General features: G+C 57.1%; 1 protein-coding gene across 1 annotated transcript in view; it reads right to left on the bottom strand.

The window, feature by feature from the left end:
- Positions 1-4,515: 4,515 nt before the first annotated feature.
- The window catches only part of CRHR1 (corticotropin releasing hormone receptor 1), a 51,297-nt gene continuing 30,624 nt past the window's right edge, over positions 4,516-25,188 (bottom strand). Inside the window, exons 3-13 of the mRNA XM_060080853.1 lie at positions 22,183-22,302; positions 17,320-17,405; positions 10,154-10,260; positions 9,276-9,396; positions 8,933-9,086; positions 8,579-8,639; positions 6,358-6,430; positions 6,009-6,094; positions 5,635-5,770; positions 5,406-5,447; positions 4,516-4,683 (exon numbers count right to left, since the gene is read on the bottom strand). Coding sequence (XP_059936836.1) covers positions 4,543-4,683; positions 5,406-5,447; positions 5,635-5,770; positions 6,009-6,094; positions 6,358-6,430; positions 8,579-8,639; positions 8,933-9,086; positions 9,276-9,396; positions 10,154-10,260; positions 17,320-17,405; positions 22,183-22,302 — 1,127 coding nt within the window. The 3' untranslated portion in view covers positions 4,516-4,542. The remainder of the gene's footprint in view (positions 4,684-5,405; positions 5,448-5,634; positions 5,771-6,008; positions 6,095-6,357; positions 6,431-8,578; positions 8,640-8,932; positions 9,087-9,275; positions 9,397-10,153; positions 10,261-17,319; positions 17,406-22,182; positions 22,303-25,188) is intronic.

Here is a 25,188-nt window from a genome sequence, read left to right as displayed (position 1 = left end):
AAGAGGATTGGACGGAGCAGTGGGTCAGGGGAGGAGAACTCTGCAAAGAACTCCCGCAGCACAGGGGTTAAACAGCGTGGGGGCCAAGTGAGGCCAGACTGGGTTCACACCCAGCCACGCCACTGCTGGGCACGTCCCAACCTCTCTGGGCACCACTTTCCCCATATGTTAAATGGGGGTAACAGCTCCTTCCTCACAGGGTGGTATGAAGTGTAGATGAGATCAGTATGTAAGGGGCTTAGCAAAGGGGCTCCCGGTGAGCGCTCAGTGACAGTATTGCAGAAATGTAGGAAGCACCCCCTCTGTTTGAACCAAGGGTGGGCAGGTCAGTTTGAAGTCAGGGGGCTGGATGAGATGAGCTTGAGAGACCCCTGAGCTGGAGGCCAGTGACACCCTCACATGGGCTGGGCAGGGAGACCCACAGAGGCTTCTGGTGACCTGGGCTGTACTGTTTGCAGTTAAGCATCATTTTTTTTTTGCTGTACGCGGGCCCCTCACTGTTGTGACCTCTCTCATTGTGGAGCACAGGCTCCGGACGCGCAGGCCCAGTGGCCATGGCTCACGGGCCCAGCCGCTCCACGGCATGTGGGATCCTCCCGGACCGGGGCACGAACCCGTGTCCCCTGCATCGGCAGGCGGACTCTCAACCACTGCGCCACCTGGGAAGCCCAAGTTAAGCGTCATTTTAAGGGGTGGAGGGGTGCAGGATGTTGGGAAGGTGGGGAAGGGGTTGCTGGATGTACAGAACCCTCATCGCTCCCACCCAGCTGGGCTCAGCAGCCAGACACTGGCCGGGCCATCTTTGGGCTGGTTTCATCTTTGCCTGGGACACGTCCCCGATCTGAAAGCCCGAGGCCTCCTCGCTGTCCCCTCCCCCCAGAGCTGCTTTATCAGTCCTGGCCTCCCCAAACCCAAGCCCAGTGACTTCAGTCAACTGATGGGGTAGAAAGAGGCCTGGATTTGGAGCCAGAGACCTTTGATCTCAGGGGAGTCGCTTGGCCTGTTTTCTCGGCTGTAAAATGGGCTGGTTCTGTTCTCTACTTCCGTGAATGCTATAAAGGATTTTGTGGATTGCAAAGCAATCTACAAATGTCCTCAATTAATTATTATCTGGATTCCAAAACCTCCCTCCCTCCTTGATCTGCACCCTCTGCCCTCACTTCAGGTCCCAGGGTGTTTGTCAGGGTCCCAGTCTGGGTCCCATCAGCAGCAGGGGGACTGAGGAGGTCTTGCAGGGGAAGCCGAGGGCCCCCAAACAGGGGCTATACCTTCACACTCAGGGAGGGGGGAGCCAGAACTGGAAAACCCAAACCCCACAGGGTGGTTTTTCCTGTACTGGTGATCTGTGCCCATGAGGGAGGGACCCAAGGAGAAAAGGGCTCAGGTGGGGGAACTTTTAGGGAACTGCAGCCTCTGAGTGTGGCATGGAGAAAAATTCTTCCCAGCTTGAGAGAGGGGCCTGTCCCGCAGTGATCCCCACCCTGCAGCTGCTCGGCCCCTTCTCACAGTGGGGTGACATGTGTGTCTGTTGGCCCATCACACAGCCACAGCCCCAAGGGACCTCCCTTCCCACCCACCCACAAGTCGAAGCTCAGGGTAGAATGACCCTCAGAAATCCCGTCGGGGGCCTGCCTTGACTCCAGCCCTGCAGCCCATGGAAGGGTTAAACTCAGCACACCTGCCCCTGGCAGGTGGGGCTGCAGTTGTTTGCAGCCCAGTTGTTTCCAGCTGTGCTGCAGCAGCCCCTCTACCCTTACAGTCTCTGGACCAGAGGGATCCTGAGGTTCATCTGAAACAGCGCCCATGGCCCAGGGACCCCTTGCAGCTACTGTGATGACCACCAGCCTCGCCTTGGATGTCCTCCCACGACCTTCCAGAGCCGGCAGCTTTGCAGCCTGCTGCTGGCGTACGTATTGGGGGTGCTGCTCCTCTCCCCGTGCCCACAGAGCTGAGCGCACAGTAGGCGTGCGAAGGGTGCCCATCAGCTAAAACAGCCCGGAGGCACAAGCAGGAAAAGGGGCATTGCCCCAGCTTGGCCCCTTCAAGACCCCTTGCCTATAAAACCCCCTCACAGTCACCCCCAGCCCCTCTCAGGCTCCTCTGTCCTTGGGATACCCCCAGCCCCCCACATCCCAACATTGTCCGTGAAGTGCCTTGCTTTCTCACTTCTCCTTCATTGGGTGGAAGGCAACGTTGAGAAAGGTGCCTCACTTGTGGCCATTTGAGACTCAAGTCACTTCTGGTCCCCCTTGTCAGCTAGGACCCTTTATGAGGCTGTCCCACCCCAGCTGCTCTGGAAGCTGTCAGCATGTCTCCGTCCTGGTGTCCCTGGTCCTCTTCTCATGGCTTCCTCTGCTCAGCTGGTCCCCCCATCTCTCACCTTAAGGGGACAGCGCTTGGGGAGTTAGCAGAGCGGGGTAACCCACATGGCCTTCAGGGACACCCCAGCTCCTCCCTCGGGGAGCAGCCAGATCCTCACCCACTGGACCTCCTCTGCCCCAGCAGAAGCTTTGGGGCTCCCAGCACCGCGGTCATCTGTCTGTCCTGGTGTCCTGATAGCACACGCACCCGTGTGCACATGTGTGCGCATGCACTCATGCATACACACACACCCGTGTGGCCCTCTTTCCGGGTCAGAGACTCAGAGGCAAGGCCCGGGCCTGAGTGTGTTGGGTGGAGCGTCTGTATCCCAACCACCTCCTGCCCCGAGGAGGACGTGGCCCACGTTGTGCCCGGCACTCTCCTGGCCTCCGCAGGAGGTGCAGGGATTTACTGTCCCCCAGGAGCTGGTGAATACATATCCCTCATCCCTCGGGTGGGACAATGCAGGTGTGGGTCCCACCTGGCTCTCCCAGCTTCCGCAGCAGGACTGGCTGCAGCTGCCCACGGTGGTGGGCATGTGCGCCCCTACCCTGGAGTTGGTTCTCGAAGCCTTGTCTCTTGGTATGCTTCTGGGGTTTCCATGCTAAGACACCATTCAAGCCTGTTCAGCCTCCCCTGCTTCCTAATTCCTTCCTGTTCCCAGCTTATCTCCTCCCCTGGGGCTGGGACACACTTCGGCCTGGTCCCACTGACTCACTTGTGCTCCAGCTGTGCCTGGCCTGTGGTGTCCTCCACCTTCTCCCTACGACTCAGCCCCTTACCAAAGCTGCCCTTACCTGGTCCCCGCTGACCCCTGCCCTTCTCCTAAGTCCTCTCCTGGACCTCAGGGGCTCCCCGAGCGCCCCATCGTTGGCATGTGTCTGAGTGCCATTGATTCCCCAACCACACGGTGGCCCTAAAGGCTGAAAGTGGCCTCCATTTCTTTGTGTGCCCTCCCTACCCAGCCCTAGCACATACCAGGCTTCACAAGTGCTGGTTGAAAGATAAATATTATTATTTACACTAGCCACCCCCATCTCCCAGCCCCACTCCCCCAAAGCCCTGCTCTGGCTGTCCAGTATCTCTGGATGTGGCTGGGTCCTTACCAGGGGTGTAAGCGGTCAGCTGGCTGGTTGGCCCAAGAGCCACTTGTCCTGCTCTGGGGAACTTGAGGCAGAGGGGGGCTGAGTGCCCCACCCTCTTCTATCTTTGCTTAGCTAATGATGCTTCCCAGTGAGGTCGTCCAAGGGCCACAGGGTCCCTTTGACCAGCAGAGGGGTTGCCCCAGAGGCCAGGTCACTGAAAACAGCAGGCTGGGTGGCCCCCAGTATTCTCTGCCCCTCGAAGGGAGGCTGGCTTTGGCTGGGGCACACACTGGCTTTTGCTCTAGGACACTCTGTCACCCTCCCACCTCCCCATCATCTCACGAAGGGGGAGACACCTGGGGCAGGAGGCTAAGGAGGGGGAACCCATGTGGGCTGTGGGGTGGTAAAGGCCCAAGGGTGCAAGGCAGCGAGGCAGGGCATTTCTGGTGGCAGTGCCACAGGGTCACATGAGTTTCTGGTGGCTTGGGAGGATTTCGGTGATGTGGCCCGATGTCTGATGATACCACCTGATTTCTAACCATGTCTGCAGGGCCTCTGACACCATGGCCTTGGTTCCCAGTGGTGTTGGAAAGCATTGCTAAGGCCTGGAGGCATCATCACGGTGACTTGAACGCTGTCACAAGTTTCCCATGATGCTCCTGGAGGAGTGGATGCCCCCCCCCCCACAGTCGCTGAGGACATCCCGGGGTCTCCAACGGGCTGCCATCTTGTGCTCTGGAAAAAAACACCTCTTGGAGGGACCCCCGTGCTGCTTTGGATTCCCTGCTCTCCATCTCCACTCCTTTTCTGTTCCATTCTTGGGGCAAAGGGGAGCCAGAGGCCCTGGGCCCAGTACAGGCCTATAGGTTGTCTTCCATTCATCCCACGGCCCAGACTGCTTGCTCTCAGAGGCCTGGAACTCCTGCTCAGCTGGGGGTGCGGGAGGGGCCTCCTGAGCTCTCAGTGCCAGCCAGCTACTCCTGGGGGTACAGGGTGTGGGAGAGAGCTGGTCCCCTCCACAGACAGGGCGGCCAGCTGAGCCTGGCGACCATCTCCCCAGCCATGGATCTTGGGGGCCACGCCACGGCCCTCCAGCTCAGAGTGCTGTGGACTGTTTGATGCTGTGAAAGCTGACGCGGGTGGGGGAGGTGGGGATGGACACGGCGCGGGCCACGCGGGCGCGGATCGAGTGCTTGTCCTGCCATCGGTGCCGCCGCTTCCGGATGGCAGAGCGGACCTGTGGGCAGAGAGCAGAGCGTAAGGTCTGAGCCCGGGTTTCAGGACCCCCCTCCCTCCCCCAGGGCTTCCACAAGCAGCTATACAGGGGAGCCGTGCACAGGGGATCACATCCGAAGTGGCAACACTCACATCATCAACATGGTTGATTTGCATTTTTTTTTTTTTTTTTGCAGTACGTGGGCCTCTCACTGCCGCGGCCTCTCCCGCCGCGGAGCACAGGCTCCGGACGCGCAGGCTCAGCGGCCATGGCTCACGGGCCCAGCCGCTCCGCGGCATGTGGGATCTTCCCGGACCGGGGCACCAACCCGTGTCCCCTGCATCGGCAGGCGGACTCTCGACCACTGTGCCACCAGGGAAGCCCATGATTTGCATATTTGTTAGGACAATTTTCTCAGGCGTTCTGAGCAAGGGGTACCTTTCTCAAATCCACCCAAAGGTGCCATATGGCCTTTGCCATAAAGAATCTCTACCCTCAACCCATACACATCTCCTGCCCTCAACCTACATACACCCCTTGTCCCAGGGCTCAGCTTCCTGGTTTTCAACAGCCCATTTCACAGACTCATTGATGAGACTGGAGCCCCGGCTTCTGGCTCCCACACCTACTGCCTATGAGAGCAAAGAAGTGGGCTTGCCACCTCGGGCAGGAGGAGGCTACAGACAGTCTCTGGTCCCAGCAGGCCTCCTGCCGCCCCGAGTCCTGGGGTCCCAGGTCCTTACCTCGCTGTTGAGGAAGCAGTAGAACACAGACACGAAGAAACCCTGGGGTGGAGGGAGAAGGTGGGTCAAGGGACGGGGGCAGGTGCGGCCCCATCCAGCTTCGGGGCTGACCCCTTTCTGTCCCCAGCCTCCCACTCCTCCAGGCCCCTGCCTGGAAGAATCCCCACCCGAAGAGGTGCAGGGGACAGTCAGGGCTGGGGCGAGGGGTTGGGGTGGGGGACGGCTGTACCTGGAAGGATTCCAGGAGGGAGTTGAAGTAGATGAAGACGACCCGGGAGACTTCGTCCTCCCCGGGGTTCACGAAGAACAGCATGTACGTGATGCCCAGGAGGGGTAGCAGCACCAGAGTGGCCTTCACAGCCTTCCTGGGGTGGGGCAGGTAGCGGGGGGAGGCCCAGAGTCACAGCCCACCCGGGAGGGGGCTGGGGCCTCTGGCTTGGTGAGAGGGACCGGGTCTGGGGGAGGGCTGTAGCAGATCCCCGGAATGTCTGAGACAAGGGGAGCTGGGGTTTCAGGAGGGACTCTCAGGCCTGGGGGGATACCCTGGGTCAGAGGCTGGGATCTCTGAAGCGCCCCATGGGTAGGGGAGGCAGGCCTGGTTACCTGTACTGAATGGTCTCAGACGTGGTGGATGCCCGGAGTTTGGTCATGAGGATGCGGACAATGTTGAAAAGGAAGATGAAATTGATCTGTAATTTGACACACGGTGGGATGGCCTGGGCATGAGTGTGTGCAAGATGCTGGAGGGAAGGTGGGGGACGGGGCAGGGACTCAGCTGTCCCAGGTCTGGTCTCCGCCCCCTTGCTGCTCTCCCTCCACCTTCATGAGCCCTTACATATTCCTGGCCCTCTGCCCGCCACCTCTAGGCAGAGGGATCCTTTTAGACCACGTAAGCCCTGCTTGCCCCTCCCCACTGAGCCCCTCTCTCCTGTCCCCCTACCCAAGTTCTTACCAGCAGGACCAAGATCATGGGGCCCTGGTAGATGTAGTCAGTGTACACCCCAGGCCTTTTGCCAAACCAGCACCTAGAAGGCCACAGAGGTAAGAGGAGGAGGGTCACCTGGGTCCTGTTCAGTGGCATGAGGGAGGAACAGTGCTTGGCCAGGCCAGGACTGGAGCCAAAAGCCAGGATCTGGGTGCCCCATTCCCAACCCTGGCAAAAGGTCAAGATAGCTTTCCATCTGCAGAATGGATAGCATCCTTTGAGATATAAAGCTGGAAGCAGGCACTGTGGCAGGGAGGGGGATTGGGGAAAAGACCGCTGAACAGAACAGGCATGGGTCCAACACACACTGCTCCCCTCAGTCCCCACTGTGTCTCTGGCACATGCCCAGGAGGGGGGCCTTGCCCTGTACGTGTCATGCAGTGACGCTCCGTAGCTAACAATCTCTGAATTTGTTTAATGGCAGCCTGAACGACCTAGAGGCAGAGACTCTACAGTTTCCACCTGTCGTGAGAGGCAGAATTGCTTTTCGTTTTCTTGAGTTTCCCTCCAGCAAGACCTAGGGAGGTCTGGGGAGTGGGTTGGGATGAGGCACACAGGAAGTCCCCATGGTCTTGTGCAGAGATGATGGACCCTCGGGCATGCAGATCCACAGTACCTAGATCTCAGCACGCTTCCATAAACAATAAACTGAGATTTTCATGTGAAACCTCTTGACTTTTTCAAAATTTGGAAGCAATTCAAGTTCTCAAAAAACACGGGGCAGACCAAACGCAAGCTGTCCTGGGGCCAGGTCCAGTCCTTGGCCCCAGAGCCTGCAGTCTCTCTCAGGTCTCACACCTGGATCCCTTCTGCTGCAGTGTCAGCATCTTACCACAAGGTGGGGCTCCAGAGACGCTCAGACCAACTTTCCTCTGTGCTCAGCCATCCTTTTTGCTCCAAGATGAGCCCAGACACACACACTGGGCAGCTGTTTGAAACTTGTTCTTCCTTCCCTGTACTCACCTTCACACCTGCAGGCACAGGCTCCATCGCCCAGGATTTACAATGCTCCTGTTCTGAGACCCAGGCCACCATTCTGGAATACTGCCAAGCCCCCAGTCCTGCTTGTCAGCTGTCCCCCACTCCCAGTTCAGGCCCCCATACCCCCGGCTGTGCAAATGCAGAGAGAGCCAGCTAGGCTGGGCCGGAGTCAGGAGGGATCACCTTGATCCTTCCTAAACGTGAATATAATTTTCCAGGCTCCTTGTCAGGGGTGGAGAGGAATAGCCATGGTGATGGAGGCTGCCTGGAACCCCAGTCAGACAGTGGGTTCCTGAGAACACTTTGGCAAAGAAGATCCTGGCACCTCCCCTGGCCATCTATGTCCACTTTTTCTGCCTCTCTTTTTCAGTGGTTCTCAATCTTAGCTTCGTATTAGAATCACCTGGGCAGGTTTAAAAAATCCTGGTGCCCAGGCCACAATCCAGACCAATAACATCCAACTCTCTGGAGGTCAAACCTGGGCATCGGTACTTTTTAAAGCTTCCTGCGTGATTCTAACACAAGCCAAGGCTGAGAACCATTGCAGCGGAAGTGCAGTTTTCAGGGGTGATTGGGAACACCTACTTCCATTTAAGTACAGCCCCTCAGGACTTTAGAGCTGGAAGGAGTCTCTGAGATTGTCTGGATCAGTTCCTATTAAATCAATGGAATTGTTTGTTAAAACAAGTCTTTATTAATAGAAAACATTTATATGACAGTTACTATGTGCCAGACTCTATTGTAAATGCTTAACATATATTAACTCATGTCATCCTCACAAGAACACTTTGAGGGAGGCACTATTATGAGGATGCCCATTTTACAGATGAGGAGACTAAGGCACACTGTAGTAACTAGCCCAAGGTCATAAAGCTACTTAATGATGGGAGCCACCGTTCAGAACCTGGGTGGTTGGGCTCCGGGGACTGCCAGTAACCTTTAGGCTGTTCTGCCTGTGGCGAAAGCCCGAGACAGATAAAAGAGCCTGGACCTGCCTGTCCAGCCCCACCTCAGGCAGAACACTGTTAGGGAGACTCAGTTTGAATCTGACCCCCAGCACTCTCCCTATGTGGATGAAGAAACCGTGGCCCTGACAGGGAAGGTGACATGGCTGAAGGTCCCTGAGGAGCATCAGACAGAGCGGGGCTGGAAGCCTGGATCTCGGGGCTCAGGGGGCCCTGAGGGCAGTGAAGAGGAGGTGACTTACTTCTCATTGTCGTAGTACAGCTTCCCAATGGCCCAGGCCACGATGATGGGGAAAGGCACACCTGAGGGAGAGACCGGCAGTCACAGGACCTGTCGGTGGAGTCTGGGGGATGCAGGCCTGGAAGACCCCAGTGCAGCCCAGGGCCTAGAGGCGGGCAGGGCCTCCCCAGGTACTCACTGGCCTATCATGCCTCCTTTAAGATGTTCCCATTGTCCCTGCCCCCCAAGTAGGGGCAGAGGGCTGTGTGCGCACCCCACCACCCTAACCTGGCCTCAGTCTCAGGCCCCCAGCCAGCTGGTCTGAGTCTGGGTGGGGAGAGGATGGCGGGTCAGGGCAGGGGGCTGGCCCGCTCACCCCAGCCGATGCAGATAAACATCCACTTGCGCAGCCGGTCGGTGGAGTACGTCAGCACGATGGCCGTGTGCAGGTAGCAGCCCTCGCCAAACATCCAGAAGAAGTTGGTCACGTGGAAGTAGTTGTAGGCGGCTGTCACCAGCCTGCACCAGCCCTGCCGCCCACCCCATCAGAGGTGATGATTAACCAGGGAGGGGGGATGGGAGGGAGCAGCCTGGGGCCTCCTCCCGGCAGGACGGGGCACCCCCCAGGACCCACTCCTGTGCTGTGGGCTCCAAGGCCTGGCTCCGGTCCCTCCTCTGCAAAGGCAGCCCCACCCAGACCCTGCCCCTCCAGGACACACCACGTTGCTCTGGTGGACTTCTGGACTCATGGTGAGCTGGACCACGAACCACGTGGCATTCCGCAGGATGAAGGCCGAGATGAGGTTCCAGTGGATGATGTTTCTCAGGCACCGGATGCTCCTGTGGGCAGCAGGGGAGGGTGGGTGACGGGCGGAAGAGGAGGAGAGAGAAGATGAGGGCTAGGTCACCAGCATCACTCCAGCCCAGATGTATGAATGGGGAAACCGAGGCTCCGAGCAGGGCGGGCTAAGTCACACTGGCAGGTGGCGGCAGTGACTCTGTCCCGCAGGTCCCTTCCTGACTGTGGCCCCCCCAGGCCTAAGCTCCGGGGCAGAGCCTGCCGCATGGCCAGCGCTGCTTGGCTACTAGGGATTCCCCTTCTCCCATGAGCACCCTTCCCTCCCTGTAGCTCCAAGTTGGAGGCTCAGAAAACATAAAAAGGCCTCCAGCAATATGCCTCCCTCCCAGCTTTCAGCCCTGATGCTCAGCCCCTGCTGTCAGCCTCCATTCCTGGCACAGACCTGGCTGGCACTGCCACCTGCATCCTTGGCAGTTGAGCTGGGCCCAGGCAGCTTCAAACCCAAAGTGGGCTCCACCTTCCTGGTCTCCCAAATGGGTGCAGCCCGGCCTGGGTGTGGGTGATACAGGTGAGCCTGGGCTTTGGCCATCCCCCTCCCCTCTGCAGTCACTGGGCAGGGTTGCAGAAGTGACCCTGCCAGAGGTTCCAAGAGACCTGGGACATGTGTATCTGTCACCTGCTCCCGCTGAGGTGAGGGAGCTGGACTCCCCCAGCCCACCACTGCCTCCTGTATCTTACTTCTCCCCCCTGCTCAAGGCCTGGGGGGTGTGGCGGGGGACAATGCCAGGGCCTCCTCACCTGAGCCGCAGAAAGAGGACAAAGGCCACCAGGAGGGCTACCAGGGAGATGCAGTGGCCCAGGTAGTTGATGATGACGGCAACATGGTAGTGTACCTTGCTCTTCTTCTGAGGCAGGAGAGAGGGGCAGAGGTGAGGCTCCTTCATAGCTGTGCCCCTGTGCCCACTGGATGTGCCAGGTCAGCCCACCCCCACAGGTGCCTGGGACAAAGTGGACCATGATAACAAGTTATCCCTTCCTGAGCCCCTGCATGTGTGAGGTGTTGCCCTAGAGCAGTGCCGTCCAATCTGAGTCTATGTCTGTCTGTCTGTCCCCCAATCTCATGCTCTGTGCTGTGGGAAAAATATCAGTTAACTTGAATCTCCATATCACATAGGGTTCCCCACTCCGTGTGCACAAACACGCATGCGCGGCTCACAGATGTTCTCTCATGTTCACGTCTCCGTTCAGTCCCAAAACCAGGTGGTCCTTGTGGGTGCAGACCAACCCTCTAGGACTTCTCTCCTCCTCCCGTTTCTGAGTTGAGCCACCACCTTCTCCATCACCCCTAAATCCCTCCCACTGCTGTTGAGGCCCGCTCCTCTCAGTGAGCAGGGGAAAGGGCAGTTGCTGTGGATTAGCATCCACAGAATCATTAGAAACCATAAAAAACCTCTCTAGGCTCTATAACTTGCTTCCCGGGTCCCACTCCTGACCCAGGGGGTCTGCTTGAAGTCAATGGGGTCCTCTCCCAGGACTAAAACAAAGTTCCCAATGTTATTACTTCATTGATTTCATACACTGATGGAAGCTGGGAAACGCGGCAGGCCCCTTTCCAATCAAAGTTCGCTGCATGAGTGTGGAAGCCCTCCCGTTTACAGGGTATTTTCTTTCCTTTTTTTTTTTCTTTTTGGCCACACTGCACAGCTTGCAGATCTTAGTTCCTCGACCAGGGATTGAACCCGGGCCCTCGGTAGTGATGAAAGCTTGGAGTCCTAACCACTGGACCGCCAGGGAATTCCCTACAGAGTATTTTCATATCTGTTATCTTCTCAAACCCTCAAGGCAACACTGGGGGAAGAGCCAGTAGGGGGTCTGTACCTTATTTTGCAGAAAAAACAGGCCCAAAAGTACACGGACTTGTTCAAGGTCACTCAGCTTCAAACCACCTCTCACCTTCATGTGCAGATTGACAAGATGCTGAGGGAGAAGACGGGTCCCCACCCCTTGATGGTGGACTGGGGTCTCCAGGGCCCAGCTCTCTGCAGACTCCTGACCCCGTGAGAGCAAAGGCCCCCATCACCCTTTTGTAGGTCCCAAGAGGGCAGGGGCTAAAGAGCCAGAGTGTGGCACACGGTGGAGCGCTGGGAACTGTGTGTCGAGTGCAGGAAGGAAAAATGGATGTTGGAAAGGCACTGGCTTTTGCGAGGGGAGGGTCCCTGGTAACCCCTCCCTCCCTCACGCTTTCCAGGTTCTGGGGTGGGGCATGGGCATGATGATGGCCGGAAACTGGCAAGTATTGACAGAAAGACAAGCTCGCAGGAGACCTGTGCACCCTTTCAGAGCCACCAGAGCTCCTGGCTCTCCATGGACCCTCCTGTCGGAAGTACAGAATCCACGGGCATCAGAACCGGTCCCAAGGGATCAAGTCCAGCCCTACCCATCTTCCAGATGAGGAAACTGAGGCCTAAACTCACCCACCCAAGGACAAGGGGTGCACCTCTGAAGCAGGACACCTAACAGGCATCTGAGAAGGGGTGAAGCCCTCCCTCCCCTGCTCTCCCCAGCCCCCGCTCTCCCCCTTCTGAAGGGGCGTCCTCACCGAAGAAGCTCTGAGGCCCAGAGGGCGCAGGCAGCTCTGTTCTAGGGGCTGGTTTTCCTGGAAGAAGCTTTCAGGAACATGACAGGAAATCACATTAGCAGCTCAGGCTCTGAAGCGCTGAGACCCAGCGAGGTGTAAATGGCAGTGGGGAGAGAGGGCAGGAGGGGCAGAGGGTATTCACTGCCGTCATATAAACGCGGGGGGCGGCGGGGTAGCATCTCTGAGTGCCTGGCGGTAGATGCCAAGTCCAGAGACTCCAGCAGATATGCACACATCCAGCCTGTCTGGAACTGATATTTAATTTCCTCTTATTAAATTTTCCACAGATCCATGCTGCGAAGCCCCTGGGTAATGGCAGAGTCTGTGGAGCCCAGAACAGTGTGATGCCCCAGGTTCATGCACAGGCCCAGGTGGGCAAGATGAACAGAGTGTGCAGGGAGGCCCTTCACTGCCCCCCCACAGCAGGCTGAGCCGGGGTCCTTTGGTTTGGGGTGGCATGAGTCATTTATTAAGCGCCGACTGTATGCTGGGCACTGCGCCAGGGGCTTTACAGACATCACTGCTTTTCTTTCTCACAACTGCCCTCTGAGACTGTCCTGTCCCCGTTTCTCCAGTTGAAGGGGCTGCATAATCGGCCCAGCGTCGGCATACAGGTCTGCGTGGCCTTAAAGACCCTCCTTCCTCCGTCCCCGCGGTACATTTCCTGGGGGATAAGCAGGGACTGAAAACAGAAGCACTCTCCTCGTCCTGGGCCCAGAATTCTCAGGGAGCTTCTACGGGGAGGTTGGGGGCTCATGAGGGGTTTTCTCCACGGAGGCTGAGAGGGGAGAATTGGGCCCAACCAGGCAGGGGACCAGCTTTGCCTGACTCCTCGAGCTGGAGGGCCCAGGCTGGCTCCCAGCCCTGCTTCTCACCTGCCACATCAGCCTGATGCAAACTGAGAAAGAGCAAGGCAGCTGGGGGGTTACAGTGCAGCAAGAGCCTGAGAAGACCGCTGGAGAGATGGCAGTGTCACCCCGAGAGATGACCGGCATCACCAGGACAGATGGCCAGTCACCCCCAAGAGGTGGTCAGTGATACCCTGAGCGGTGTTCAATGACACCCAGAGAGAATAGCCAGCAACATCCTAAGAGACACCCAGTGACACTCCAAGAGATCTTGATGACACCCTGAGACAGTCGGTGACCTCCTGAGAAAGCCACCGTTAACTGCAGAAGCAGCTGGGATGCCTGAAGGACCCATGGACACAGCCAGTCCCTGGGGACCTGACCAGCGCTCTATCCTTGTCCAGTCTGGAGACCAGAGACTGGCAGGTAAGTACCCTGAAGAGGGTGGCACAGTGTGGCACTGGGCAGAAGCCACCCCTCGGCATCCTCACGACCAGAATCCAATAAGTAATTCTGACCAGACTCTCTGCAGGGCCCACCTGGTCCCCACTGCCCCAGCCTCTCTCCCACCCCCGTCCACCCCGTTTTGAGGCTCTCCCTCTCCACCTGGGTTTCCTGAGCTACTCCCTCACCCCACCCTGGGCACTCCAGCCCCTTGCTTCCCCAAAGTGTGGTCCCCAGACCAGCAACGTCAGCATCACCTAGGAGCTTGCAGGAATCTTAAGAAATGCAGAACCTCAAGCCCCACCCCAGATCCATGGAGTCAGAATCTTCATTTTAGCAAGAAGTCCAGATGATTCCTAAGCATTCCAGAAGCCCTGGTCGAACCAACCCCCTCTGCGAGCACTGAACGCCGGCCCACGAGCCCACACCCCCCAGAGCCCCTTTTATGTCCCATCAAAGTGTGTGCCCTCCCAGGATGTGCCGGAGGCCAGGGCTCCCCGAGCTCAGCAGAGTGTAGGGGAGGGAAGCAGAGTGTGTGCAAGTGTCAAGGGAGCGGTGGGGGGACGGGAGAGCTGTCTGGGGCAGTTTGGGGTGTCTCTGCAGTGGAGGGAGACAAGTGTGTGGGGGGAGGGTGCAGGCTGGTGCCAGGGGGTCAGTGCAGGAGCTGGGCCATGCATGAAGCAAGCTCCCCGGCTGGGGGCCTGTCCCCTGCTGGTGATGGCTGTGGGCAGGTCTCCTCCCTGGCCTGGCCTCTGGGCGCCCTCACAAGTCTCATTTCACAGGCAGTGGTTCTGCGAATCCATTATCTGCAGTTCCTGGGGCGCTGATGCTTAATTAGGGCTGAGTCCGGGTCCAGAGCTGAGAAATCGGCAGCTAGGTTAATTGGCGACTTTCCTCTTCCTCTTGCACAGTAGCTCCAGGAGGGGATGGGGAGTCTTGGGAATGGGGAGGGGTCTGGCGAGGCTGAGGGCTGGCAGAAGGGGATGGCATTTTCACTAATTAAATTAACTGATTACCCAGAGTGCTAGGCAAAGGGGCCAGTGGGGGATGCCGGGGAAAGGGTGGGCGGGGCAGCCCGGGTGAGGGTGAGCCCTGCAACCAGACGAACGGGGGTGCCCGTGACCCCATCGGGGGTGCCCGATGGTTGGTGACCCCCCCCAACCATCCCCCCTCCCTGGTGAACACAACAGCCTCCCCTGAGCTCAGGTGATGAGGCCGAGGGGAGGCGGATAGATGGAGCGCCCTCTATAGGCCAAGACGCAGGCGGACACCGCCCTCCCTCCCCCAGGAGGCAGACTGAACTGCTCTCTGGCCATTTACAGACGAGGAAGCTGAGACTTAGTGAGGCTGAGTTACCTGCCCAGGGTCACACAGCACATGTGTTGGAACCAGAATCCAAACCCCTCCAAAGCCGGTGCTGTTCCCGTTACACTGCCTAAGAGGGGCCTGATGAGAAGCTGGTGCCCCCCAATCCGCCTTCTCCCCCCAACCCGCTGGTGGAGAGAGGGAGAGACCCCAGTCCAGGCAGAAGGGGTGGGAGCTGCAGAGTGGAGAAGGGCCTCTCTGCCCCCGATTCTTTGAAGGGTGTTGGGGGCAAGGGGGGCTGCTGAGTGTCCCCCATCAGCCAACTAGAAGGAAGAGGCTTAAATTAGAGCAGGAGAGATTTGGGGGCCCGTGAATGTCCTCTGACATTCAGGAGGCTCCAATGCAGGGAGGGAGATTGAAGGCAGCTGTGACGTCTCCAGCTTGGTGATGTCCAAGAAGGGGACAGACGCCCGCTCCTCTGGGGTGGGGGAGGGTGTCTGTCCTAAGGCAGGAGGCTGGCCATCTGACCTCCACTTGGAGACACATGGTCAGCTTCAGGCCCTGCAGACCCAGCAGGACGATCAAAGCGCAGGGTGGGGTGCGACGGAGGGGCTGCAGGCTTCTTGCCTTAGCTGTGCTCCCCGACACCGTCCCTCTCCGGGCGTGCACGGCGGTCCTAAGAGCCGCAGACAACACAGACCTGCCTTTCCCATCCTCCTGCCTCCTCTACTGTGTGCTAGGTAAGGAGTTCCCCACTCCGCTGAGTGGTCTTCTTGCCCACCCGAGCCCCACCCGAGCCCATCTCTTCTGGTTCGACTACGTTTCCCAACATGGGAACCTTACTTTCTTCCCCCAGTCCAGGTGGATGCCTTCATCCCCAGCCCTGGACTTCTGGGGTTGGTTCACCATGTGGATGTTTAGCAACCTGGGGGCTATCTTTGCTCAGGTCAGGTCACTGGGGAGCTGGGCCAACCCACCTGGCCTGGGGTGGACCATATGGCCTGGCCTGTGTGACATTAGATGCCAGGAAGCCTCTAGCCGTGCATCCCAAGTAATTCTTTCGTCTGCCAAAGCAGCACTACTAAAGTCATTCTTTTGGGCTAAGCACAGTCCTACCTCTGCAGCTTCTACAAGGAGATAGCAGAGCCCCAGTATCTCAGTGATGTGAGGCCAGGCAGCCTGGGGGAGCGGCTAACCAAGGCATGCGCGGGGCGGGTGGCCGGGGTGCTAGGTGGGTAAAGCTGTTCTCCCACCATCAACCTCACTGCACACCAAGTCCCTGGCTCTGGGCAAAGGGAGCCACCTCCAAAGCCCCCGGGGTCCAGGCTCCGACTCACGCTGGCTGTGTAACCTTGTGTGAGTCACTCCCCCTTTCTGGGCCTCAGTCTCCCTCGCTGTAAGGTGAACGGGTTACCCTAGATCAGAGTTTCTCACTTTTTCCCCATCACCCACCCCACACACACTCCCCCCTGCACTTGTTAAAAATACAGATTCCCAGGTTGTCCTTGGCGAGTTTGACGTATCGGATGTTGGGTGTAGCCCTGTATGTGAACAAGTGCTCGGGATGATTCTTATCACCAGGCAGATCAAGATGGGATGGAGGGTCTCCAAGGTCCCTTCCAGCTTAGATCTTTTAGGCACTGGAATTCTTGGAACTGCCTAGACCAGCCCCTCTCTCCCACGTCCCAGCAGCCTGGGGCCCTTGGACAACTTGGGGCATCTCCCATCTGCCCTTTCCTTTCTGCTCACTCCTTCTTCCTGCTCCATGACCCCCACCTTCCTCAGCACCCACCAAAGGGGTGGGTGGAGATGTAGGGGAGGAGACAAGGGGGGCGGAGGTGGCAACACCACAGGACGACAGATATGCCCGCGCATCTGCCAAGCGTCACCCTTCAAAGGTTATTCATGGCGGCGCTGTTTGTCAGAAGCAAAGATGAGAATAAAGATTGGTTAACTAAGCTATGGAACAGCCGTACAACGTGATATTATGCAAATGTAAAAAAAAAAGGACGAAGATGCTCTTAACGTACTGATACGGAACGATCGCCAAGATGGATGATTATATGAAAAAAGCAAGGTGTCGAACGAAGTGTGTAATATGCAACGTTTGGGTGAAAAACAAAAAAGAATATATATACATAATTGCTTGCCTGTGCAGAGACTGTCTCTGGAAGAATTCTTAAGAAACTGGCAAAATGGTTACCTCTGATGGGGGGAGCCCAGTGGCTGGGACAGGGCTGGGAGAGAGACTTTTTTGTTTTCCCATTTGTACCTTTTGAATTTTGTATTGCGTCTAAGCAACGTCTTTCTCAAAAACATTTAAATATTTGAAAGGCTCTTCAAGGGCTTTTTCCAACTCCATGGCTCCTCCCACCCACATCCCAGATTCGAACGCAGGACCCTGGCTGGACCTGGATGTGTCACTCCAGTGGGTGGGGTGGAAAACGGATGAGAATCGGTCCCAGTGAGCTAGGAAGGAGGGAGGGAGGGAGGGAGGGAGGGAGACTCAACTCACCGCTCTCAGAGCCTGCCCGCTGCCCTCTGGCCTCACCCTCCCTTGAGGATGCCCACTCACAGGCTGGCCTAGTTCTGGCTCCCCAGTTGGCTTCTCTCTGCAGGGCAGAGACACCAGCCTCTGGCTCTCCCATCCGACTGGCTGGTAGCAGGCGCAGAGCCGTGCTGGGGGCCCAGGCCCAGCCCTCAGCAGGGTAGCTGGCTCGGAGCCTCACCTCCTCGCTAAGTATCTCCTGGCATTCCGAGTAGTTCACGCGGGCGGCCCAGGTGCCATTGGCCAGGCACTTGCGGTAGCCGTTGTCTGGAAAAAGAAGAGAGTCAAAGTGACCTGTGGCTCCTCTCCCGAAGAGGAACTGAGCATCTGTCCGTCCATTCGACTGTCCATCTAACCGTCCATCTGGGCCAGCACAGGAGCCGGCTTGCTGGGGGGCTCTGGGGTGAAGCTGGGGGGAGGGGCTTTCTTACTACCTCCACCTTCCTGCCTCTTTCTGCCCACTGGCCCCCAACAGAGATACAGTGGTGACCCCAATGCCTGCCCACGGGGCCATGGCTCTGCCCACCCAGGCTGGCACAATCATGCCCACGGGACTGGCCCACGGGCAGAGGCCTGACCAGCTCACTGGGCTGTTTCCTACCTCCTTGCAAGCCCTTATGCGGGGCAGATTACACGGTGGGCACCCTTCTGAGAAATCTCCCATTTTGGGGTCTCACATGGTAGCAAAAAAGAATGGTGAGTTCTCATGAGTCAGTTCTCACGAGGTCAGGCAAGATGTGGAAGGGAGTGTGGTGACAGCTTACGTGGCACAATGCAATGACAGGTTTCACACAGTGGGACTCTCCGTGGCGAGGTATCCCGTGGGGGTCTCACATGGCAGTGTCTCACGGGGGTGGGGATATCAGGGCAGCTGTCAGGGAAGGTCCCCAGGGTGGCATTTCCCTACAGCAGGCTTTATGTTGGAGGGTCACATAGTGGGAGCATCCATGGTGGAGGTCTCTTGGGACAGAAAATGACAGGTGGCAGGAGATGGGAGATGTGCTGGGGGATGTCATGGGAGTGGGTCTCGTGTAGCAACTATTTTGTTATTAGGATCCGCTCCAACTGGCTCCCAGCCTGGCACATGGCACTTGGGAAAAAAGGCAGGAATGTGGCCCAGGAAGGGGTGGTGGGGGGTCCAAGCAGTCATCAGCCTGGAAGCCAGAACGTGTCACCTTCTAAGGAAATTGGGAGTTGCCTGTGGTCTGAACTGAGGACTGGCTTCAGGGCTCCGGGACACCCTCCTTCCTGCCCGCCCCCCGGGGACACCAGGGCCCTGAAACCCAGTAGGGTGGGGTCCAAGGGAGATTCAAATCTGGAGTCTTTTCTTCTTTGCTGGTGGAGGTCACCCTGCTCCACCTTGTACCCCTCTCAGGCATCCGTAGCTCTAAATATGTTTCCCTGAGTAAATTCTGGTCCTGACACCAGGGAGCACTGGCTGGAAGAGCCTTGAGCCATTTCCACCGGAGCCCCTCGCCTGCTGCAGGCCTTTCCATGGCTCACACTGACCTTCACCTCACATTCCCCCCCCTCCAGCAGGGCCGAAGGAGGTTGCGGAAGCTGCTTGGGTCCCAGTCCCTGCAGTGGCAGAGCGCCACGAGAGAGGCAGAACGGGGGCCCCCACTGCGTGAGTGCCATCGGCCAGCTGGCCTCTCAGGACCCCCTCCTAATGTGTAAGAGGAAGGGCTGGACCAGCTGATTCCCAAGAGGCCGTCCAGCCTGGGACCCGCCTCTCTGCTGGCAGCACCACACAAGAGGGAGAGGATGGGGTGGGAGGTGGGCTTGCGGCCGCCTCCCCAGGAGAGGGAGCCCCGGCCTGGCCTCCAGGGCTGCCGGGCTGAGGCCGCCTCTCTAACGCTGCCCCTCGGCCCTTCTGCTGAGAGGCTGTTCTCGCTCAGCACACCAGTGGGGAAATGAGGCTAAATGGATTTTTAAAGCTCTGCTCAGCTTCCCTGCCAGTGGACCTGCGTCTCGGCAGAGTTGAGCCCTTGGGCAGAGTTGGAAGATGCTGCTGATTCCCTCCTAACTGCTAAATGAGGGATAAGCTACCAGAGGGCTGAGGGCTCAGTGGCTGGGGTTTCGGGGATGCCTGGGGGGAGGCACGGAAGCAGGGGAAACCAGTGTGTCTGCCATGGACGGAAGGTGCCTGGGACCAGAGGCTGCTCCAAAGTGTCTTCAAAGAAAGGGACTTGGGGTCAGAGATCTGGTGCGAAGGGGCATGAGGGCAGGGGTGGGAGTTGCTGCCTTAAGAGAAGCAGTATACTGTAGTGTTACGAGCTCTCCACCCAGACAGCCTGGGTTCAAATCCTGGCACCAGCTGCTACTAGCTTTGTGTGTGAACCTGGATGAGTCCCATGACTTCTCAGCTTCCTTATCTGCAAGGTAGGAATGATCCTAACAAGGGTTCCTACCTCAATGGTTGAGGGGCATTTTTAGCTGACATGTACAGGGTGCTTGGAGCTCTACCTGGCATGTGGTGTGAGTTCTTATTCTTATCATTATTGTCTTGGAGCTATATTTCTATAACCTTACATAAGATTCAGAACATGTCACTTGTCGCTATCACAGGGGGCACTGGCGGGGATTCCAGGAGGCATCCCCTTGGCTCAAGCTCCCCTTTGAATCCCATAGGTGGGGCGGGAGCCTGGAGTCCTTCCCAGGCCGGGTCATCTAGAGGGCGCAGGCTTGCAGGAGGTGATCCTGCAAGAAAACAGGCCCAACAAGCAGCAAGTCCTTGCCAGGGGAGGCGACTTCCTTGTCTTTAATTGCTGAGCTGAGCAGTCCTCCTGGAGAGTCATGGGAAAGTGGATATTTTGGGAAATGCTTCCCATTCCTTTGAAGATCAGATGCAGTGGGAGGGAGGCCATTAAGGGGAAGGCCTAGAGGTCCTGGCAGCACCTCGTCGGTAAATGAATTAAATAGCGCCTAACGATCAGGTACAATTCTGGGTTACCAGTCGCTACTGTTGACACGGGTGTTCCTCATCATTCTGGCACTGGGGGCACCTGGAAAGGGCAGTCTTCCAGCCCTGCCCCCATGTCAAGCGACCATCACCTCCTCCATCTCCTCTCCTGGGATCACAGAGGGGAGAGCAAGGGAGCCCAGAGAGCACCTCACCCAAACCTCCCACCACCCATCTTGCAGGTGGAGAAACTGAGGCCCGGGCAGAGCCAGTGCAGAGGGTTCCTTAACCAGGTACAGGTGGAGCTGGGACTAGAACCCAAGACTCCTGGCTTCCACTTATGGCAGGGCTACCCAATTGAGTTATATGTGCCCAGGCACTAAAGGTTTATTCGGGGCATGTCAAGTCACGTTCGGGGATGAGAGTGGCGGTAGTTCATGGGGAGTGGCCAGGACCGGCTGCAAAGATAGGCAGGACTGTAGCTAGCGGGTGGACTTGACCATGGGGGCCATGGGGACCCACAGAAGGGCTGACTCCAAGCAAGGGTGTGTGTGACAGGGTCAGATGAGAAACTAGGGTTGGAGATTGGGGTACCCTGGACCTGGGCAGTGGCATTGGGGATGGAGGGCAGGGAGGGTCAGACATGAGACTCACTTTGGAGGTGGAATTGACAGGACCTGGTGCTCTGGTGAGGGGACTTGGGGGATTCCTTCTGGAAGCAGCCCTCCATGCCCCACCAAGCACCAGCCCTAGTGCTGCCTTTCTCCGGGGAGCTCCAGCGCAGGGCACCCAGCCGGGTGAGGGGAACAGCAGGAGGGCTCTGGCTCCCCAGTTCCAGAGCTGCCTTCAAGCCCTGTGACCTTGGGCATTTTTAGCCTCTTTGCCTGCATTTCCAACTAAAATGGGCCCAAGTTAGAGGCTGGCAGGATACACAAACTCTCCTTTAGGTCGTCCTGCCCTTCCTCCTACTTGCATTCTCCCCACACCTCCTCCAGGCTTTCTTCTCCTCCTGGGGTCCAGGGTGCAGTTGCAGACACACAAAGCTGCATGGTCTGGCTGTTCCAGCCTCCCGCCCAGTCCCAACACCTCCCCAGGGCCTTCCCACCCCTCCTTGGCTGTGGCCCCCAACCCAAACCCCATTAATCCAGCTGGTAAAAAAAAAGAGAGGGGCAGGAGAAAGAACTTGGGAGTTCTGAGCTGGACAGTCTTAAGAAGCCATGTCATCGAGCCTTCTCCATCCTCAGATGAGGGGCCCGAGGGCCATAAGAGAGGAAAATTGTGTTAAAGGTCACAGTTGGTGTCTGTGGTCACCCTCTGTCACCTCTTGGGGGGGCTCTGATCTCAGGCCCACCAGACCCCGAGGGCCCACCCAAGGAACCCCCCACCCTCCCCTCAGACAGCTCAGGGCCCCTGGCCTGCAGCTGTTGCCCTCTTGATAAGCAGGGGCTGTGAGGCCTTGACAGGGGAGAGCAAATTAATTCTGAGGGTGACAGGTGGCATAGCAAGAAGCTGCAAAGCCTGGAGGTGGAGGCTCAGGGCCCTAGGGGAGCAGGGTGTTTACATGGGGATCAAGTATCCGAACAAACCCTGCCTGGGTCAGTCGTCTCCCACCCCCACCCCACCTGTGGGCCTACATGCAAGGACAAGCCCCCTGCCTATGGATCTAAAACTCTGAGTCCCCCATCTCGTGGTTGGAGGGCCCTGGATAGGCCTGGTATCCTCTCTGAGCAAAGTTAGGGCTTTCTGATGATCTCTGCCCTACCTCATGGCTCATGCCAACGTAAACCCAGTGTGTCACCTGCAGAAGAAAGTGTCAGACAGACCCGGATGCAAATTCCAGCTTCACCTCGTACCAGCTGCTGACCTTGGGCAACTTCCCTAACCTCTCTGAGCCTTGGAGGCCTTAGTTATATAACACAGTCACATGTAGCATCTTCCAGGGTATCGTGAGCATCGGCAGTAATGAGCAGAATACCCAGCAGAGCACAGCGCTGGCCATTGGTCAACGGCGGTTGTACCCATGAATGGCATTACTATTATTGCCATTGTCATTATTATTTTCCCCACCTCCAACAAGTCCCAAGCTCTCCCCATCCTGTCCCACCTCCCAGGAGATGGTCTGCCCTCCACGGGCTCCCTTACTTGTGGTGTTGTAGCGGACACCGTAGAAATAGGCAGGGCAGGGTCGAACCACCAGCTGCCCTGCAGGGCTCTGGGGCCAGCAGGTGCCAATGAGGTCCACGGATGCGTTGCACTGCAGTCCTGGGGGCAGAGACAACGGGTGTGGCAGAGCAACATCCCCACTGCAGTGTCCCCCCCCTCCCCTCTGGGCCACATTCACAAGCCATCTGAGGACAGGACAGGAGCAATGACCCCAGTGCAGAGATGAGCCCCTTTTCTGCAGAGGAAACACCAGGGAAAGGAATCTGAATTTGATGCTATGGCACTAGGGAGACAATGTGGGTTCCAGAGCAGAGGAGGAACAGAGATGGCTGGAGGTGGTGTTAAAAGCTGAGATCCTGGCTGGCACTTAGAGGAAGGCTGGACGTGCTCCAGATCCCCTGCTCTGTAGCCTGAGGACACTTCTCTTGGCCCTTTACTTGGACCGCAGCTCTTAGAATTCACAGCCTGGGACTTTCCTGGTGGCACAGTGGTTAAGAATTCGCCTGCCAATGCAGGGGACATGAGTTCAATCCCTGGTCCGGGAAGATCCCACATGCCGTGGAGCAACTAAGCCCATGCGCCACAACTACTGAGCCTGCATGACACAACTACTGAAGCTCGCGTGCTCTAGGGCCTGAATGCCGCAACGGCTGAAGCCTGCGCGCCTAGAGCCCATGCTCCGCAGCAAGAGAAGCCACCGCAATGAGAAGCCCACGCACTGAAACAAAGAGTAGCCCCCGCTCGCCGCAACTAGAGAAAGCCGGTGTGCAGCAATGAAGACCCAACGCAGCCAAAATAATAATAAATAAATAAATAAATAAGAAAAAGAAAAAACCCACATTTAATATTAAAAAAAAAAAAAAAAGAATTCACAGCCTGAAATGGCTCGGAAGAGATCCAGCCAACCCCTGACCCAGTTCCCTCACATGTCTCTACAACCAAACCACATCTGCTCTGGACCTGCAGGGAGGAACCAGCTGAAGGAAGTTGGCCCACCTTCTAGCTCACCTGATAACCACTTTTACCGAACATTCGTGCTCTGGTCTGTGCTGGGACCTAGGAGAGGACTGACTGAGAAGGGGACCATGGAGAAAAAAGGGAGGGAGACACCATATGGGGGAGTGGAAAGGAATCAGTAATCTGGAACCCTGGCTTCAGACTGGGCTCTGCTACTAATTTGCTGTGTGATTGTAGGCAAGTCTCTTGCCTTCTCTGAGCCTTAGTGTTTTATCGATAATGAAGTAGTTGGATCTGATTAGAAATTCTTAATCTCAGTCCACTGGAAGCTTCAAGGGTTTATAGAGACTTTGAAATTAAATGAAAAATTTGTTCTATACATGCAGTTGGGAAAGGCACCATGGCTTTCATTAGATTCTCTAAGGGGTCTGTGACTCAGAAAATGATGTAGGGGTTTCCCTGGTGGCGCAGTGGTTGAGAGTCCACCTGCCAATGCAGGGGACGCGGGTTCGTGCCCCGGTCCGGGAAGATCCCACATGCCGCGGAGCGGCTGGGCCCGTGAGCCATGGCCGCGGAGTCTGTGTGTCCGGAGCCTGTGCTCCACAACGGGAGACGCCACAACAGTGAGAGGCCCGCATACCGCAAAAAAAAAAAAAAAAAAAAAGAAAAAAAGAAAAGGATGTAAACAACTGGCCTAAAGAGAGGATGTCAAAATCCCCTTCCAAATGTTTGCCCTTAATTAAGAGCGTTTTGGAGTGGAGCGTGCGTGTGCGTGTGCGTGTTGGAGCAGAGCTGAAGCCACAGTAACACTTCTGGGAAGGGAGGGGCTTTTGGTCTCCACTGGGTGGGGGCAGGGCTGAGGACAGTCCTGGCATCCCTCCTGATGCTGCCCCTTCTTTCTCTGCCCTTCCGTGCCCCTCTTCTCTCAAGGCTGGCACGCCAGTCCTGTGGAGACCCAGTGTGTCCATCATGATGGGAGAAGTTAGTAACCTGAGACTGGCCATAGAGTGTACAGACAAGCCAGGGAGAGCCACGAGCCAATGAAGGGGTGGCATCTTCAGTCCAGGGCATCAGCAGCTGCCAAGCCCTGGCTGGGGCCCGCCTGCCATCTCCCCCCCACAGCTTAGCCTGTGCCCAGTCTCTCAGGAAACAGCATTGGGTTAGACGGGCATCCCTTACTTGCTGGATGCAAGGCAGCGCTGAGCAACACTTGTACCAAATTCTGGTTTTTCTTTCTAATCAAAGCTATTCATAGGATGTGTGTGCAAATCTGGGCTCAAGGGGCAAAGGCTTCAAGGCTAAGTGGTTTAATCGAAAGAGAAAGAAATCTGGATTGGGGCTTAATGGACACGAGGAGATGGCCAGCTAGGCAGCAGGGGTGGGCCAAGCCCTGGTGCTGTGCCACAGTGGAGCCTCCACGAAGGACATCACAGAGACGTGATGGGGGTAGGGGAGTGAGGAAATCAGGTTGAGATTTTAATCTGCCATGGGTCATGCCAGTCGTGCTGAGCCTGCAGGAGGGGAGAGGCGGAGGCATGTGGCCGTCAGGAGGGAGGCATAGTATTATGGACCGTGCTTTGCTTCTCCAAAGGCCTTCTTCATGTATTTTGTTTGCTCCTCATTCACCCTGCAATGTCATTACTCCCTTTTTTAAAAATTTACAGATTCATTATTCCCTTTTTACAGATGAGGAAACTGAGGCCCAGGGAAGTAAGTGACTTGCCCAGGGTCGTGCGTCAATGAGTGAAAGAACTAGGACTCATAACCAGGTGTTTGGGACTCTAAATCGAGTGTTCTTTCTATTACAGCACACTGCTTGCCAATAAAGGGAGGAGAACAGTCCAAGAGGCAGCAGGGAAAGGGGCAGTATTTACCGAGGGCTGACTGTGTGCCAGGCACCTGCCAGGTGCTTTACATATACCACCTGACGTAATAACCTTCCTCAGTAGGTTGTTCATTCACTCACTCACTCACATTATCTCCTGAGCTAGGCACTGGGAGCATTAAATGGACTGTCACAAGTGGTAC

The sequence above is a fragment of the Mesoplodon densirostris genome, chromosome 18, assembly GCF_025265405.1.
Source record: "Mesoplodon densirostris isolate mMesDen1 chromosome 18, mMesDen1 primary haplotype, whole genome shotgun sequence".
NCBI lineage: Eukaryota > Metazoa > Chordata > Mammalia > Artiodactyla > Ziphiidae > Mesoplodon > Mesoplodon densirostris.
The sequence above is the reverse complement of the archived record's forward strand: the minus strand, read 5'-3'. Positions and strand labels throughout refer to the sequence as shown.